At 33.0% G+C, this 20,746-nt stretch overlaps 1 protein-coding gene across 11 annotated transcripts in view; it reads right to left on the bottom strand.

The window, feature by feature from the left end:
* The window catches only part of LOC127068418 (afadin), a 48,592-nt gene that overhangs the window by 17,156 nt on the left and 10,690 nt on the right, over positions 1-20,746 (bottom strand). For 2 of the 11 annotated variants that reach the window (XM_051004601.1, XM_051004650.1), the window contains exons 1-7: positions 15,137-15,558; positions 10,040-10,151; positions 7,654-7,846; positions 7,228-7,509; positions 6,599-6,882; positions 5,835-5,934; positions 27-123 (exon numbers count right to left, since the gene is read on the bottom strand). In XM_051004601.1, the coding sequence (XP_050860558.1) occupies positions 27-123; positions 5,835-5,934; positions 6,599-6,882; positions 7,228-7,509; positions 7,654-7,846; positions 10,040-10,151; positions 15,137-15,153 (1,085 nt within the window). In that variant the 5' untranslated portion in view covers positions 15,154-15,558. Of the gene's footprint in view, positions 1-26; positions 124-1,623; positions 3,803-5,834; positions 5,935-6,598; positions 6,883-7,227; positions 7,510-7,653; positions 7,847-10,039; positions 10,152-15,136; positions 15,559-20,746 lie in introns of those variants that run through there. The other 9 variants (XM_051004632.1, XM_051004640.1, XM_051004611.1 and 6 more) reach the window with 7 other exon arrangements.

Here is a 20,746-nt window from a genome sequence, read left to right as displayed (position 1 = left end):
AGTAAATTAATCTTATTATCAAATACCTATGATCTAACTCGTTCCATTTTCCCGAAGGTTTCTTTTTACGTTTGCGAGGCACATAATCCGCCGGTCTCCTCCTCACGTGGAACATGATTGATCCTGAAATAGAATGAAAAAGAAAAAAAAAAGAATTAAAGAGAAAATATAAATGACAATAATTGAAGTGCGTGCATATCGTTAATTTTTACATATACAAATGTAATTTTTTTTATAACAGTATCTAAAGAAATATTTCATATGTGAAATTTATAATGTTGTCTATCGGTATAACTCGTATTATAAATTTCTAATACGAATCAGTATAATTTATATACTACTAGTATTACTATGTATAATATATCGCTAATATACAGTATATCGCTAGTATACGACTATTACTGATAGTATTAATATTTATAATACCGATATAGCATGAAAAAAAAAATTTTTTTTATTGTCATATAAAATATCATTAACATAAATTATATATATATATATATATTATATAACTTAACGATATATACGAAAGATTAATTTTCGAATACGAGCTAGAATTTAATTTTGTATTACAAATAAAAAAGAAAAAAAAAAGAAAAAAAGAAAGAAAGAAAGAAAGAAAAAAGAAAAGATAACAAAAAATATACCTATGAAAGTATACGATTTCAAAGTTATGTACTGTTCATAAAGAGTTAAAGTAAACACACAGAAGAAAAGCGTTCTCCGTTCAATGAACATCGTTCAGTTGCTATACTTGACCGGAGTAAAGGGGTATATCTCATATCGTTCTATCAAAGAGGGGGAAATCGTTCACATATATTTAGTCATTTATCTCGGAATCCTTCTCTTATACACACGAGAGCTTTAGACTGCCCCGGTAAAAAAATATATATATATATAAAAAGAAAGAAATAAATAAAAGAACAAATAAAAAAAAAAAAAGATAAAAGAAGGAAAGAGTTAACTGACTATCAGAGTCGTCGTCTCCATGCATCAAGAGAAAACGGTAGACAGACAGTTTATAGCATAGTCATCGCCGTAATACTTTTCTTTCTTTCCTTCCATCATAATATTTTTTTTTCTCTTTTCTTTCATTTTTCTTTTTCTCTCGTCTCCTTCTTCTTTATTACATATGTATATTATATAAACATGCTGACGATGATCACGAAGTAACGCCCAAAAAGAGATCTCATAAGCTGCGTAAACTTCTCAACACAATCGTCTATTGTCTTAAACGGTGGAAAAAAAATGAAAAAATGAGAGAGACAGAGAGAGACAGAGACAGAGAGAGAGAGAGAGAGAGAGAGAGAAGTCGTATACAATGGGACATCGGTTATCCGAATTAATTAAAGAGGAGGACGCGCGAGGGAAAGTAAGGGCAATGACGCGGAGATAAAGATAGTAGGATACAAGCTACGTTCACGTTAAATTGCAAGAAATAAAAAAGAAAAAGAAAAAAAGAATGAAAGACCAAGAAAAATAAGAACAGAAAAAGAAAAGAACAAAAAAATATGGAAAGAGAGACGAGAAGTAGACGCCTGGGACTTTTAAAAATAAATCTTCAAGGTTGAATTGATTTTTTTTAAATTGATCGTTGCTCAAGGATCGTAGTAGTCAACTTACGTCTTATTCCCCAATCCATCATGTTGACTCTTGTTTTGTTGTTACGCCGAGGATGATAACTCGCGCGCGTTACTTCGTTTAATTAGAAAATAAAATCAAACGATCGTGACGAGTATAATGGAAATAAAATAAAGTGAACGAAGAAAAAAAAAAGAAGAAAAAAGAGAGAGAGAAACAATAATAAAAAGAAAGTCAAATAAACTTGGTCCCACGTTGAAAGGCAAAATGGGATAGTTGTCGTTGATGTTACTTATTCGTTGCAGTCTCTGATGAATATTTGGTCCCTTATTCTCTTCTCTTCGCGAGCTACCGTCGTCGTCATTTCCTCTCTCCTCGATTCATACTAAACGCCGGACGTTGACGACGAGTGTGTGTATTACCACCAGTCTGACAGAGAGCGAGCGAGTGAGTGAGAGACAGAAAGAGAGAAAGAGAGAGAAAGACAGAGAGAGAGAGAGAGAGAGAGAGAAAGAGAGATGACGGATAGAGAGAGAAACTGAGAATGAACGGGACAGAGATAGAAACGGACAGATAAACGGTTAGACGGATAGATGCGGTTAAAAGCTGCTGCTGGAGCATGCTCGAGGACTCATTATCACGAAACGACGATGATCTTGATCGCTCGATCGGTGATCCTTCTTCCTTCTGACAACGAGAATCGGTCGTATTACTCGCCACTTTTCTTCCTCTCCATCCCTCATCATCATCATCGTCATTATCATCATTATCATTATCATCATGATCATCATCATCTTGTCATCGACGGATGATATGAACGTTGATTGAAAAAAAAAAATAAAATAAAATAAAAAATAAAAATAGAAAAAAATGATATTAACTGTTTCTTCTTTAAAGGATTTCAAAGTGCATTAAGGCAAGACCTTCTTTTCTCATCGTGGTCGTTGTTGTTGGCATCTAAGACGACCGATCGATACGCGTTTGCTTTAACTACATCGGCCGACGTGCGTATCTATGACCAGCAACGAACCAACGATCGTTTTCGACGACCTTCCTTGGAAATTTTCTCTATCGATGACCTATATATATATACGATCATATATATGTATATATAAGGGCATATATATATACACACGGATATATATACGTATATACATGATCTATGATTCTTCACTATAGCTCAACCTGCTTATGTAATTCATTAACGTGTCTATACTATACCAAAAATGAAGATAATTATCTCATATTGTTATCATTACGATCTATCATCTTCTGGCAAATCTGATCTCTTCTTTTTCTGTCTTCTCCTTTTTCTTTTTCTTGATAACTTCGATATTATTCACTAACAAGTAGATAAACAAAGATCCCACGATGCAATAAAAGGTAGAAATCCTTGTAGAATATATCTTCTTATCAATATTTCGATCTTTTCCATTGAAAATCAGGATGATGACGCTCAAGGAAATCGAGTCGACGTTTATACTCGAAGGAAATTGCGTGAGGGAGTAACTTTTTTATCTCTCTCTCTTTCTCTCTCTCTCTCTCTCCTCTCTCTCTCTCCCTCGTTCTTTCTTTCTCTTTCTTTTCCACTCTCTTGTGAACTCACTCGCACTTCCTTCCTCCTTTACCTTAACCGCGCTCGCTCGCTAACGTGTATAAAAGCGCGTAGGACTCAGCAGAGAAACGCGATTGTGTATGTGTATGTGTGTGTATGCGCGTGAGAGAGAAAGAGAGAGAGAGAGAAAACGAAAGAGAGAAAGAGAGAGAGAGGAAGAAAGAGGAAGAGAGAGACGGATATATACAAAAAGGGAACGCAAGCCTTGCAAGGAGGCCACACGGTGTACGCACGACCTTTGACCTTTGCCAAAGGGGAACAACTGTACAAGGGATTTGTCGTTGGCATAAACAAAAAAGAAAAAAAGGAAAAAAAAAGAAGAAAAAGAAAATGAAACATCTAAGAAAGGAGATCTAAGAAGAACGATGGGAGTAATTCAGTTCGAAGGAATCATTTAACGATAACAACAACAACAACAACAACAACGACAATGACAACGACGGCAACGACGATGACGACGATAACGACAATGATAACCAAGCAAGGGAGGAAAGGTTGCGCTACTGGCGTCGTCGAGGAGAAGGAAACGCGACGCGCCGACGCGTTTCGAGGAGCGAAAGTCAACTAACGCGAGGCACGACCCGAGCCAGAGCTACGGATCTAACCCCATCTCCCCACTATACCTCCCCCACTGTCCCACCGTATCGTTCCAACATACACACTCGTACACATCCCGTACATAAAACGTGGTGTGTGTGTATGTGTCTATGTACGTATATACAATATAAATCTATGTATATATGTATTTACTACACGTGTATATACATATATATTACACAGTATTAATATATAAATCATATGTTAATATACATATGATTGCATTCATCAAAATATATTATATATAATAACATATACATATATATATAAATAATATATATATAATAAATATCATATATGTTATATATGATATATATGATACATATATATATATTATATATATACGATATAATATGATACGTATATATGTATATAAGTATGTATCATAAGGATACCAATGTATATAACAATGTATAATACACGTTATAGATATTTCGTTCCTACATTTACATACTCCATACATACTACATACAAATAAATAAATAGATATACATATATACATATATGTATTGCATCCAAGCAATATACGCTTCTTCTTTTTCTTTTTCTTTTTTCTTTCGACGAGCCATCCAATCCTACCGGCGCCTCCTTCGATCACAGCCCCTCACCCCTTTCCTCGTTATGCTTCCTTGCTCATGGACTCGTTCTCTGTTTTTCTCTCTTTCTCACTCTTCCTCCCTTCCTCCTACCCCTCTCACTCTTTCTCACTCTTCTCTATCTTTTTCAAGCCCTTTCGTCCTTTGCCAAGTGCGCCAACGTTTCTTCGTCCCAACCCACAAAGATAGAAGTGGTGGTGGTGGTGTAGTAGTATTAACGATGATTTTCTATGTGTACGTCTATATACATCTGTATGTGTGTATGTTGTACATAAATATATATACATATATACGTTGTACATACTGTGCATTCACCCTCGAGCAAGCGACACAGGACCCGACCTATCCCCGCTCCCTGACTTTTGACCTTCGCTCTCTCTCTCTCTCTCTCTCTCTCTCTCTCTCTCTCTCTCTCTCTCTCTCTCTCGCTCTTTTCATTTTTCATTTTGTATTACCTCGAGACTGGCTGATTGGATTTTGTTATTACCCCAGAGAGAGTTGTCCTCTTTCTCTCTCTCTTTCTCTTTCTCTTTCTTTTTCAATTTTGTTACTTTTCACTTTTTGAGATTTCAAACGTTGATACGATTTTAAAGAGACGACAAGAGAAAAGTCTCGGACTAAAGTTTTACGAGCGTCTGGATCGCTGGAAATAGATTTTCGCAGGCGTCTTGAGGAACGAGTAAAGGATAAGGGAATCTTAATACCGCTGTTGCTGCTACTCCTAACTGCTACTGCTGCTACTAGTGCTGTTGCTATTACTTCCCATCCGTTGCTCGTGCGAAAGAATGAAAATTCTTTCTGTTACTTCCCGTTTAAAACATAGATAGATAACGAGCGCGCCTTGAAACACGTTACAAGGATGATCCGCGTTTTTTTTTCCATTTTTCATTTTTCATCGGATATTTTTCTATCCGATGTCATACACTTTTCAAACATTAAAATATAACAAATTCGAATCGCACGTACGTATATACATTAATCAATAACTTTTTAATAACACCGGCTTAAAATAATAAACGTTTATAAAACATTTACAAATATAATACGTACGTACGTATGGCACGCACGTATATATGTTACAATAGTAATTAATTAATACCACTTGATTAATTTTATCCGAGCAACAATTTCTCCACGAAAACATTTCATTCAATTTATAATGTATTTAATAACTACGCAGGTACTTGCTTACTCGGAAAATATTATTTTTCATAGAACTGAACGAACGATCTGATTAGACATGTTTTTTCATTTCTTTCTCTCTCTCTCTCTCTCTCTCTTTCTTTTCTCTCTTTTTTTTTTTTTTAATATCGCCACCATACACTTTACTTAATTATAAATAATAGTGATTGAATATGATAACGCGTTAAATGAGTCGCCCTGAATAAAGTCTCTTATTCTCTTATTCGCGCGTTATGATCTATGTATATATTTGATGAACTTACCGCGCGTGGAAGGGTGATTCATGAGAATAGCCAACGGGCACTCGTCGTCGTCCAGTATATACTCTTGATGAGTACCACCGCTTGTATTGTCGTTGTTCACCTACATTAGAACAGAAAATCAGATAATCCAATTAGCTCGTCGTCGAAAGCTCGTCGCATATGTACGCTTCAAAGCGTATAACAGATACGATGAAAATAATTCTCTAGAACTACCGTTCGATTTTCGTTATTCGTGTCAACTTACACACGCAACAACAACAGACGCAATCTATACTTAGAAATATAATAATGAACGTGTTCCAGTTTAAATTCAATTCGAGAATTATCATACTATTCGGCAATTATTCATTTGGAAAGTGTTCGAATCGAATTTTCAATAAGTTTTACTTGTAACGAGCTAAAGGTATTACGTTTAACAAAAGTCATATATAATATATTAAAGTCATGTATAATGTATAAAAGTCATATATAAAAATCGATTATAATTTATTATTCTTACAAGGATAAATACGTTTATCGATGTGTCATACTTTACGCGGTAAAACGATTTTACTGGGCTCGTATAAAATCATTCAAATACCGTAACTTTATCGATCATAATGATCTTTAATAATAAACAATTGTTATTCGATTAGATAAATTATCTATCTGAGAAAGTATCGATCGATTTAAACTATTACTGACGTTACGTATTAAAAAGTAATGAAAAACTTTCTCAAATAAAAATCTCTTTATCTTCGATATAATAACTAATAAAAACTTACTTGCACCAGACAATATTGCTGTGGGTCGACTTTATCTAAACCATATTTAGATAACATCTCTCGCACAACCTGGGCCGCGGAATCTCGAACGCTCAATAGTAAAGTTTTATAAGGTACATCCTTGCAAAGTGCTTCTCCGTATATCTTTAAAGTACCGCCCGTATCTGGTCCGCCATCTTTGCTACGAAATTGTTGCAATTTTCTTTCGAGTTTTTGTTGCCTACGACGTCTCATTACGGCTTCCGGATTAGATATACTCCTTGTGAAACTCGTCTCAGGAAGCTCTAAACAATAACGTAAAACGAATTCGATTATTTCTTTTTTTTTTTTAGTTCTCTTTTTTCTTCCTTTTCTTGTTTGTTACGTTAAGTCAATAATAAAATGTTCGAATGGTAAAGTTGAGAATTACTACGACAGAACAATGATCCAACAGAGAATATAAGATTATCTCTTTTATCGGTGCAGCAGAACATGCAACGAAGCGTTATCAGCGCTCCAATCCGTTCGGAAGGAACACTATTGGGTAAAACAGAACGTCGACATCGTAGTTGACTGTAGATCGATAAAATTGACAATGATATCAACATCGTTGTTTAACTTTTTATCATTTAACGAATTTCCTTTCTAACCAGTATAAAGTTTTTCGGCGACGCCATTTTGATCGACCGGCACTGCGTTTTCATCCTGTTCCAAACTCTTCAAACGTCCAAGCTTCTCTTGTTTCCTCATTTGTTTCTTCTCTCGCTTACTCAGCTTTCTACGAAAGCTAGAACCTTCCGAGGAGAAACCAACACCTTGTGCATTCGTCTTATCGTCGATCCTTCTCAACAAGAAACGTCCTTCTCGATCGTCGACGTGCCAATTTAATTGCACCAACAACGGCTTCTCCTCCAATTCCAATTTTCGTTCGTCTGTAATTAACCAAGAGAAAAAAAAAAGAGAGAGAAAGAAATAAAAGAGTCGATCAATGATGTAATTCTTTTTTTAAATGTTCTAATAATATCGATAATTTTATAATACATAATTTTATAAATCACAGTGAAAACAAAACTCACCTCCATTTTCATGAATTTCGTAAAGAGCGTATTCTGGTACCGACAACATTCTCATGTCTGGACGGAATTTTTCTATGAGAGTTTCGATCACGGCTCGACTGGTTGCATCCGATGCAACTCTGATGCATTTCGTTGCTACCTTTTGACCACTGTCTTGAAAGTAAAATCTCATTACACCGTGAAACTCCAAGTCCTGAAAAATATCAAAGGTTTTCTTACACTAATTTATATAATCGTAAATTATATACGAATTGTTTAAAGGTGTCTCGAGGGAACACGAGACGCATCTTATCATTTTATATGTACATAGATAAATATACGTATCGTGTTGTAAAATGACATCACCGTACGAATTCTTGATAGTAGTCCAAACTAATTGTGTCATCGTTTAGAGTCAGACAATATGTTATGTTAATATCTATTCGTCTTAATTTAAATGGCGACGATTTAAAAAAATGTATTACGTCATAAAAATTTGCGCAATATACATTTCAAATACATTTTGATATTTTTATAACACATATACGTATATATCTATAAAAGAAAAAATCGTTATAAGACAAAAATCGAATTTAACGATTAATAGAAATCAGATTAAAATCATCTCGACTTATTAATTATTATCTATTATTTTGATCTAACCCATGATATGTTTATATCGTTGATCGATGTTTAAACGTTTTGTAAATATACAATATAATTGAGAGTCGAAAATATACAATATAATTGAACGTTCTCGTTAAATTTACTACGTCGTAAAAGTATCTACAATATAAATAGACATATGTGTACACTTATACGACTTGTTTCTGACATTTGATAAGGTTTCATGTGTTACTATACATCGAGTAGGCGTCACTGAGCCTGTTAAACGTGAAAGTCGTAATAATCGAAAGTGTTAGAAATCGAAAAGGAATAACAATGATGGTTAAGGGAGAAATGAGAATCACTGACAAAGTGCCGATCGAATCGGATCTAAACGATTACGATTATTTTCTTAAATCGTAATAGATATTCTCTTTATCTCTGAATCTTTGATAAGCAGAGGGGTGGAGGTGTAAAGATCTTCACGTAAGTTTTAACTCGTAAGGAATTCACGTTTATCGCGTCTCGATCGATCTTGCAATTAAATGGTAGAACGAGAGAAAGCTCGGAATTAAAGCTCGCGTGAGGTTTCCTCGTAAAACACCAAGTTGGTCCCATTGTTATCGCACGGTCGTTAAATCTACTAAAATTGCAATTACATATATTACATTTTGTTTTATTTATGTATCTATGTAATTTATCCAATCCAATTGAGATTACGTTTAAATGGCAATGTTTATAAAACAAGAAAAAAAAAAAGAAAGAAATGTATAATAATTTTTTGACGCAATTTTATAATAGCAAACAAGATTAATTTTTTATGTGTACAAAATTATCGGATCTAATTGAAATTAATATTAAACCTAACAGCAGTGTTTAGAAAAAAAAAAAGGAAAGAAAGAAATGTACTTTTTTTTCTGGCATGACTTATAATGACAAAGGGTTTTTTTTTTTTTTTTTTTAATGTACCAAATCTAATTGAGATTAGTATTAAACAAGATAGTAATGTTTTTTAAATATAAATTTATAACAATTACATTTCTACATTATTTACAATCGTAATTAGTTTTCTTCTTGTTTTTGATAAATACAATTCGTCAAATCTAATTTGAAATTACAGTTAAATCTAATAAGAATGTGGTTTCTTTTTTTTTTTTTTATTTTTTTTCAATCAAAATTTATATTAATTTATGACAAATAGCAATTAGACTTGGTTTTAAGATCTTGATAAAACGTTCGATTGAGATTAATCGTTAACCCTTATTATTTAAAAAAAAGAAATAAAAATGCAGGACCAATTGATCGACTCCTATAAGTTTCCAATAGCCGAAAATAGAAATGGTGTTCTCTTTTTTGAGAAAGTTTAATGCCGAGTGACTCGATTTCCATTAACAAAGGGTATTTAAATCAAAGACATTCTCTGAAGACATCGTAAAAGGATCTACGACTTTTTACGAACATATTTTCGATCGATATCATCACGATGAAAAGGAATTAACTATAAGCAAAAAGAAAATTATGCGTGATATATATTATGCAATATTATGCTCATAAAATTATGCAATGATATATACACACATAGGATCCGATCCACTGGACGTTCCAACGTCTGCAAAAATTATTCTTTTTTTTTCTATTTTTGAATTTCTCTTACACCTTTATTTATTTATTTTTTTATTTCCATTTGTTATAATAAATTATTAAGATTTACTATTATCTCTTTTCCTTCTCCATTTTCCTTTCCTTTCTTTTCTTTTTCTTTCTACCTTTTTCTTCTGTTTCGTTTTGTTGTAAATCTTACCTCGTTAGGTTCGGAGAGTTCGAAAAGATCCAAACGATTTGCGTTCCATTGTTGTATGACCCCACGAAGGGCTTCCCTTTCGGCCCTTTTGTTCGCAATTTCCGTGGCCATTCTATGTAGACAAAGAAGAAAACAATCCAAAAATTACACATATATAATCATTTATTTATATATATATACATATATATATATAGAGTTTATCAATATAAATACTTATCGAGTCTCACATTTCAGTGAGAAACTTTCAAATAAAAGACGAATTAACAAGGTTTCTTTGTAAGAATATAATATTTATTATATATATATATATATAATAAATAATATATTTATATTACAATATAATATAGAAATATACATATAAATATAAATATATACATATATATTCACATACACATACTTATCAAATAAAAATTTGAGTAATAAACTTTCTGAATGAAGAGACATTAACGACGTTCATTGTGAACAAGATTTCTAACATATTTATATATTTACATAATAATAATATAATTTGTATGAAAAATATTATACAAATTAGTAGATAAATATATATATATATATATATGTTTGCATATTTACACGAACTCAAATATATACATATCAAATAAAAGTCTTACATTTCAGTGATGAACTTTTAAATACAAGACATTAACAACTTTCGTCGAGAAAAAATTTCTAATAAATCATAAGCGTGTAGGAAGCGTGTAGGAATGTTTTCGAAGAGACAAATAACGTATTCAAAGTACGCGCTTATACTAAGCGTGCGTTGGTTGGTCGGTTGGTATACGCGAGAACTCGCGTAACACGACTGCATACGATCGGATGAATGTTTGTTCATAGTTGAAGAGGAAAGAAGTCGAGAAGCTCAGGTATGTATGTCCCCCCAATGTATCCTGGCATTTCCTGCAGATTTTTACCTAACGCAGGTGCGTGCAACACGATCGACGAACCGTGATCGATACAACGCATAGAGGGTTACTCAAACTCATTAAAAATCATTCGTTGAAAATATCGTGAGAACATATTTCTTCCTTCCTCCAATTTATATCATATATATTGTAATTGTTGACGTTTCTTATAAATGATAAATTAGAAAAATAAATAGAATTTTTTGTACACTTTTTATTTATGCTTGTAACGTTCTATTATGTTTCGATGTTTCATCAACAACGTTTCAAGATGGTAATAACTTAATTTTTAATTAAATTTCAAGATCGAAACGAAATCTTTATTGAATCTCGAACAATAGTACGTAAATAAATCCATTGAAATATCTGATATACAAGCGAAGAAAAGAAATTTCTTTTTTCTTCAACTTACAATCTATAATCTATCTGTTAATACCATACGAGAAATATTTCTTAGAGCTATATAAACATTAACAAATTAATATTAAAATTCAATAAATTATTTTATAAAGTTTTTTTTATTGCTATACGATCTATAAATATAATCCTATTACCAAATTATACCATCGTTATTCTCAGTATCTAATAACACCTGTACTAATCGGAATTTTACCAATGTACATTAGTCTTCTAATTTACGATTATCGTCACGTTTTAAAACTTTTACGCGTTTATTACTGCAGTAAATAAAATTTTGAAAAACATCGTCGTTACTTGTAACGAGGGAAAAGATAGAAAAAAACGATTTTGTTTGAAGAAACGTAAAATTAAAATAATAATAATAATAATAATAATAGCGATAAAAATAAAAATAAAAATAAAAATAAAAATAATAAAGGTTCGATTCGCGCCATTTTTTCGATTAGCCGAGCGTGAAAACCGCGTGTTATAAAATTAAAAAGAAAGAAAGGAAAAAGAAGAAGAAGAAGAAAAAATAAAGATCTCTTGAAATGAGTTAGAGAGACATAAAAATTGAACGGAGCTTCGTTCCTCAGGTTATTTTCTCTTCGAAGAAAGTCTAACAATAAGGAGGAGGCACGATGAACGTTTCGCTCGACAAAGCTGACCGTTTTGCCGCGTAAGCGATGCGGCAAGTGTCGTTCGCAGGTACCGCTAACAGTAAAGTGCATGGTAATGCACGTTTCAAATGCGGAAACAGAATTTTCCTTGACTACACAATTACTATCATTTTTATTCTACAACTTTAGGGATAATATAAGAAAAAGAGGAAAGGAAAAAAAGAAAAAAAAAGAAAAGAATTAGATTAGAGAGAAAAAGAACAAAAAAAATTTATACGAGACAGTATCCCGATAAATTATATATAATAATTAATTTATTTAAAAAAGAAAAAAAAGTATATCACGAAACGTATATATACACAATAAATAATTAATTCGAAAAATGATCCAACAAAAAAAAAAAGAGAGAGAGAGAGAAATAAAAGATGTTTTAAATTGTAGACAATTTATACGAGATATATCGTAATATATATAGTCATGAAATAATGAATAAATTTCAATATATTATTGCACAAAAAAAAGATATATACGTCAATGATTTATAACTTCACAATATATTGAAACAAACGATTAGTACGAATTTTAATTTAGTTAACAGAAACGCGAGATGTACATATGTAATGTATATATATATATACACATACGTGTGCGTAGTACACGTGCTATTACAGATACACATGTACGAACTATCAGCTGATCGAATAACGTGTCTCTCAGCAAAGTCGACGAGTAACGCAAAAAAGGGTGACTTTCGGGTCGGTGTGTATCTTTCGCTACGAGTCAGCTGTTGAAAAGTAAAAAGAAGAAAAAGAAGAAGAAGAAGAAGGAGAGTATGGGCTCCTCGTTAAAAGAAAAAACAAAGTAAACGAATAAGATTCTTGCTTGTTCTTTTTAATCGTCTTACTTGTCTGTCATTCTGTCGGAATTGGAGCGAACAAGTCATACTTATACACTTAGAATAACTATCTATCTATACGTACATATATATCTATGTATTGCACACCCACATGTTGATGAATACTTTGGTGAAACTCGGATATATACCGAGTAGTGCGAATATCCGGCGAACGATGGCTTTCTAAATTTGAGAAACAGGAAGGAGACAATGTTGCTTGCTTGCTTGCTTGCTTTCTTACTTATTCGGCCTCCTTTTAAATTCGAGACTCGAGAATCTCTATCGATTTTAAACAGGTACATCTTATTTCGAACTTAATCTGGTTATTTCTTTATTTTATTTTTCTTTCGGGCGCACGTGTGTACGTGTGTACGTGAGTAGTATAATTACGGATTATGTCATTATTTTTATCGAAAAAAAAAATAGGAGAAAAAGAGAATATATAATACATAAATGTATATAAATCGTATCAAGTGACGTTTAACTAAATTATTTCTTTTTCTATATAACTATAATTTCTATATTTTTATTTTTCGAGAAGAGAACATTTATACAGGGATGGACTGAATGTTCGTAGGTGATCTCTAAAAATTAATCTTTCTTTTTTTTTCTTTTTTTCTTTTTATACGGTAAAATCACAAGCGTATGAATTTTTTATTTATCGAAAAAAAAAAGAAACTACGATGTTCAAAAATTTCTGATTTTAGATAATATCACATGATATTACGTCTTATCATAGATGCATCTTCTTCGTTATTTATAAGTTAACAATGAATATAATTATTAACAAATGATTTTATGAAAAAAAAAAAAAAATAAAAAGAAGATAGAAAAATGTCTGAGAGAAGTCGTACGTACAAGATGCGGCGAGCACATCAACCTTTCGAAGGTATGCAAGGAAGAATTCAAACGATCTGGTATTATAACCCGGTTAAAGACCCTTGCTTAGGAATTTCACTAGATATTGGAGATTTCTCGGACAGTGAACTCGATAATTGGCTAATACGAAAGAAAGTTTGGAAAGTTGCCAGTTAATAATAATAATAATAAATAAATAAATAAATAAATAAATAAACGAAACGAAACAAAACAAACTAAAATAAACAAACAAAAATTATCAATCGCAATACATATACACGTACCAATTGCATACATATACACGTACAAAACATATACTTAAAAAATAATATAATTAATACACATATGTATGTACATACATACTTATATACATATATGCATATATATATATATATATACACATGTATATATAATAGAATACAATGTTTTAATATGTACTTATAAACAATGAAAAAATAAAATAAAAAACAAAAATGTTTTTTTCGAACTATGATCTCATTCTTCTAATCGTTCAATGAAACTAACCTACTCTCTCGATTCGTGTCGACGATCGAAGAGCTTCGAGAATAAACAATCGTCGTCGACAATGCGCACGTGTCCAACTCGTGCTAATTCTGAAGAAGAAATCGAGCCGGCACACACGTGTCCTCAAAAGATATTTTATTCTTTATGCTACTTGTAGTACCGTAATCTCTTTCTCTCTCTCCCACCCTTTCCTATCTCTTTCTCTCTCTTTCTCTCTTATTCGATGTACATACATATATTCTTAATCTGTTTTCTGTTTTTGATATTTTCTCATCGATTATATTTTATCATCAAAAATCTAAAATAAAATATACGATACGTAAATGCTTACTTACATGTGCGTAGATTTTACGACGCGACATGTAAAGACCTCGGATACGAACGATAACAAAAGAAAAACGAACACAATAGTAGTAACTCACTTTCGAATAGTAACTTACTTTCAATTGTCCCCTCTTTTAAAATAGATAACAACTATTGACTCCGACTGTTTTCCATAGACTAAATATACGATAATATTGTTTACGTATTTTAAACGTACATGAGATGAGTCATATGTACGTCTGGATATCAAATTTTCTCTTTTCGAGTACGCTGTTTATTTCGAGAGAAGAAAGAAAAAAAAACAAAAAAAAAAGAAAAAATAACAAACGAAAAGAAAATCACGGTGTATCTCTAACCCAATAAAATCTATCGGTAATGTTTCTTTTCTTTTCTTCATTTATACAAATAAACAGAGAGAAATGTAAAAATTCAGAAGAAAAAATAACGTTAGACATTTTTTTCTTTCGTTCCTTTGCTTGTTTCTTTCTTTTTTCATTTTCATTTTTGTCTCCTTTTTATTTGTACTTTTTCTTTCTTTTTTTACAGTCACACGACATTCATATGTACTCACTCTTCCGGCACCGTCATTTTGTCAATGTTCCTTCAGAAGAACGTGTCGAGAGAGATCGTCGAACCCGCCGTTTGCAGGAGCGTGCAGATTCGATGAAACGAAAGCTCTCCTTCTTCTCCTCCTCCTCCTTGCACCTTGGCATCCGAGGTAAGAGAGAAGATCTTCGAGGAGAATCTCCCGCGCTCGCGTTCGAAACGTGTTAGCCGGTTTCGTCCCGAAAGCGTATCTTTCGAATCTTCCTCGTTTCCACACTACTTTTTATACTAATTCACCGACTTGTAAACCCGAGATGGAATTAATACGAATTACAACCAAATAATTCACACACTCTATTGAACCATACTTCTTTATACGAAAATATCATGGGCGTCGCGCGTTTTTAATACCTCACGAATGAAAAACGCAATCTCTTTTTCCTTTCCTTTCCTTTTTTTTTTTGTTAATCCGACAAAAATTCGATTTTCGATTTCTTCGAGAAAAAAAGAAAAAAGGAAAGAAAATGAAAGCGACGAAAAAAAATCCTACACTCCGCGCGATCTTAGAGATATAAAAAAGAAAGGAAAGAAAGAGAAACGAAACTGAATTTAATAACGAGTACAAATGAAAGAACAAATGAAGAAAAAGAGAAACAAGAAAAATGGAAAGAAATTCTTTCGTATATCTCTCGATGGACGCCACACCCTTCAAGAACGACGCTCACCAACGCAAAGAGACCGTTACACGGCGAAGCGTCCAAAGCCACTGACAAAAGGACGAGCCCTACTTCTGTCGGGCCCATCGACAGAAAAGTGGTGGGGGAAGAAGAGTGAGTCTACCACCACTACCACCACCGCCACCATCGCCGCCACCGCCACTACCATTTCTACTATATCGTCACCACCGCCACGTCACTATCACCACCAGACTACTACTACTACTACTACTACTACTATTACTATTACTACTACTTCTACTACGACCGGAACGTTACTAAGAGATCTGTACATTCACGCGGCCCCACCACTTTGATACCTTCCATAGCTCGTTCGGTTCGTTTCCGTTCCGTTCCGTTTCCTTTAGTTTCATTCCGTTCCGTTCCGTTCCGTAAGTTAGTCGAGCTACCTGTCCCTCTTTTCACTAACGTTTTCTTCCTTCCTTCCTTTCTTCCTTTTTTCGATACAACAACGACGTTATTTTAAACCTCTCTCTCTCTCTCTCTCTCTCTTTCTTTGTCTCTTTCTTTTTTATATTCTCTATATAAAGAGAGAGAGAGAGAGAGAGAGAGAGAGAGAAAGAAAGTTAGAGAGACAAGTATCTCTTCAATGTCTCTACTACTTACTTCTCTTTCCATTTCACCGGTATACACGCGAAACTGATACGCACAGGGCCTTAAGCGGTCGCCATCGACGTAGTTGGGTACTGGACGCGCTGGAATGCACGTGGAGTGGGGCCTCAGTATGGGGAGGGGTGGGGGGAAGATAGGGGGTAGGGACTCAGGGAGACAGGAACGACTGGAGACGCCGTAGCGTACGCGGTGGTCGAGTAGTAAAACGGATAAGCGAGTAGACACCGACTTACACATACCAATTCGTTCGTTTCAGAAAGATTCGTTGGTGGTTATGGTATAGTGTATATATATGTATATACATATATAGAAGATTCATTTATATACATATATAGATACGTAAGTACGTTACGTTTAATAATAGCTATTAGATTTGGCATTAGATATCTCAACACTTATATTATCGAGATCTTCGTTCAAACGAAAATGTACTTTATTCTACGATCGAAGTACTCGATTCGATGTTTCGAATCGCGTATAAGTACAATGTACTGTGTATAAGACAAAGTACTTACACCACAGATTTAAGTAATACATATGTATACGGTGCACAGATGCGGGATAATACTTATGATCGAATTCCGGTATCCCCTATGTAACGAAATAAAGGACAGGTTTTTCCAAGAGAGAAGAAGAAAGATAATACACTCCTCTCTAGTTTTCCTTTAGTCACGAAACTCGTTTTAGATTAGTAAACCGTTTCTTATATTATATATATATATATATATATATATATATATATATATATATTACCACAGACAGCCTGTTCGTACGTAATCGATGAATTTCGATCGAGTTAATTCAGAATTTTTCTCGCTGCATCATAAAGTTGTCACTTCTATTTTTTTCCTCTCCCTTTTTTTCTCCTTTCGTTAATTTTTTTTCTTTTTTTTTTAATTTAATTACTCGCATCTTTCGACGCCCACAGCTTCCTGCCTTTAATATACCCGTTTGTGGAAAAAATGCGAGGTAGAGTGGATCGTGGTAATATTCAACGGGGTGACTCAACTGTGAGGTATGCGTCTCCAAACTGTAATCAAGCGCTGTTTTATGCCCGTCAGAGAAAGAGCCGAGAGAGAAAGAGAGAGACAGACTCATACTTTGTATACGACCGGTTAGAACGTTTATCATACATACATACATACATACATATATATATATATATACGTATACACATATATATGTTCAACCACCTTTCGATGTTTCTCATGAAATGAATAAAATGATAATCAAAATTAACATCGAACTTATATAATATATATATATATATATATCACAATTACACAAAGAACAGACATCTCAACATACATATATACGTATATTTTGTGTGTGCCTTATTCGTACCACATGGCCTCTTACTGGGTTTTGTAACACAGAACCGAACCTCAATGAGTAGCGTGCAGAATCGAGTTTCCTTAACCAATCCCTCCCCCCACCCTCTCTTCCCTTCCTCATCTTTCACCCCTATCCTTCCATCTCTCTTTCTCTTTCTCTTTCACTTTGGCTCTTGACCACTGCGAAAGAAGAAATGAACGCTGCTGGAAAAGAAGAGGTCCCTCGATTTTGTGAATAGCTTCCTCTCTTCTTTCTTTCTTTCTTTCTTTCTTTCTTTCTTTCTTTCTTTCTTTCTTTCTTCGACGTGATGGTCTGTTTTATATATTCTTGAAAAACGAGAGTAGAAAGAAAGCAAACGAGATCTATGCTACCGATACTTGTCGTATACCTCGATATTTTGTCGAAGTGAACATTTTTTTATTTATACCAAATACGTTCGTATCATTATCGAATCATCTCAAATCGTCGAGATAAATCAATACGATAAACAATTGTTATTAATTAAAAATTAATCGATACCAATGTCGAGATCTACGATGAAGACATACATACATGTGTCGTTGATGTCGAAGTGAACATTTTTTATCTATCTCTAGATCGTCATCGATAATACGTCATTGACAAGTTTTCATCGTAGATAGGTATATTTTTTCAAAATTCTTTCTCGATCTTAAAATAATATTAACAATAACAACAACAACAACAACAATAATAATAATAATAATAATAATAGTAGTAGTAGTAGTAGTAAAAGCAATAATGTCTTTTTCTAGCGAGCTACTACTCGTCGAATTCTTCGAAAGAGAAGATACGAAAGAAGCAAACCAGTTATTTATCTTAGCTTACAACAGATCACTTTGGGTACTCGAGAGAGTCAAGCAGATAAAGTTGCTCCGCACCTCTGGTCTCACGCTCTAATCATTGAGAGGCACTTTAACTTCTTTCTCTTTCTTTCTCTCTCTCTCTGTCTCTCTCTCTCTCTCTCTTTCTTTCTGTCTATTTCTTTCTTTCTTATACAAGTTTACATAGCGTCAATTCAAAAGTAAAAGTGTTAGAACTAATAATAAGTTAGGGAATTCATCTTTACACTCTCTAACGAATAATATATCAACGTGTTTCGCGTGTTATCTATATATGTATGTATGTTAATTGCAAGTTACATGCATAATACTACATTCACAAATATACACATTTACATATACATGTATATACATGTACATATATATGTACATATATGGAATGATAGGAGAAACAAGAACGTATGCGGGTCGTTGCTTCTGGAATGAATAAAAGCGGATTTGTTGGGCTTCTCTCGGTAATTATCTCAACTCTCACTGTCATCGATAACGTACATATATATATATATATATATATATATATATATATAGCATACACAAGCACACACATATATATATATATGTACATCGATGAGCTGTTCGCAAAAATAAACCGTTGTGCATTACTTCGTCGGATGTTCTGTTTTTTGACGTCACTCTTTCCCACAAGAGAGAAAGAAAGAAAAATACAAAACTATACATGATTTCAACAACAGAGAAAGAGAGGAAGAGAGAGAGAGACAAAACTATATTATAACATGCATGGCAGGAGACCTCGAGAGGAACGTAACGTTCTCAATCCATAAGGCTTCTTCGTAACTTCATTATACATATATATATATATATATGCGAGCCGCCATTGTTGTACAAAAAAAAAGATATAAAGAAAAATGAGAAAAATTTTCTCGATCTAATTAAAAACAATGAAAAAAAAAAGAAAGAAAAACGAACAGAAATATATATGTATAAAAAGAAATATCAAATATAATTATCATAAGAATATACAAATAAATATTCATGAATCGAATCAATGCAATGATCATATGATTGCTCGAATAGTCTCTTACTGTTCTAGTAGGTTTTTAATTGATTGTATTTGGAGTATACGTCATAAATAGGTCTGATCCGTCTAATTCACGTGATACGGTGGTACGATTAGAGAAACCTTAACCCAACGATTTCTCAGAGTCCCACTATTATGCTTTCAGATATCGGCACCGTACCAAGCACCATACTACTATTGCCAGCCACGCATGCAGACTCTTGACGGTGCAGTGGTTCTCATCGTATCCTTATGTCAACTAATATATCAACGAGACGTACTATATATACGTATCTTTTATCATAATCATTAATTAAACACATGAATTCAGATTATTTTCAATTAATTACAATACTCTTGTATTTTTTCTAACGGATACGATTTAACGTATAAAATGAACAATCAATTACGAATAAGAAGGAAAAAAAAAAGAAAAAAGAGAGAGAGAGAGAGAGAGAGAGAGAAAGAAAACTTGTTTCTTTATTTAAAATTTAACAATGGCGTGTGTGTATGGTATATGTGCGTATGGTATGTACATATATACACATAATATGGGTGTCGTATTCGGAACACGTTTGTAACGTTGTAAAAGTCTTTTGTCTTCGGATTTGCCCTTGGATTCGAGATCAGCATGTATCATCGTGACACGGAAAGTAATAGAAACGTTTACGTCTTTCTTTCTTTATCTCTTTCTGTTTTCGAGGAAGAAACATAAGTCTAATGCTAGATTTACCAAAGAGTTAAAATGACTGGTTACAATCGTTTTCATAAATATGTCTATCTTTTATTTCATCATGCACATTTTTTCAAGGCACATGATATATATATATATACATATACAATTATATGTATTTCATAATATATATAATGCATATATTATATGTATAATATATATTAAATACGATATATATATCATATATAAAAAAGTTACAAAATAAATCATATAATACATATGATCAATTTTATAAATTTTTTGTTCATCTCCTATTTTTTTTTTCAGATATATTTCATATCATGAGATATATTTTAATATAACGGAATAATTATTGCTAGTTCTAATTTTAAAGAAGATT

The sequence above is a fragment of the Vespula vulgaris genome, chromosome 1 (assembly GCF_905475345.1).
Source record: "Vespula vulgaris chromosome 1, iyVesVulg1.1, whole genome shotgun sequence".
NCBI classification, from domain to species: Eukaryota; Metazoa; Arthropoda; class Insecta; order Hymenoptera; family Vespidae; genus Vespula; species Vespula vulgaris.
Note: the sequence above shows the minus strand (reverse complement) of the source record. Positions and strands in the feature narration are given on the sequence as shown.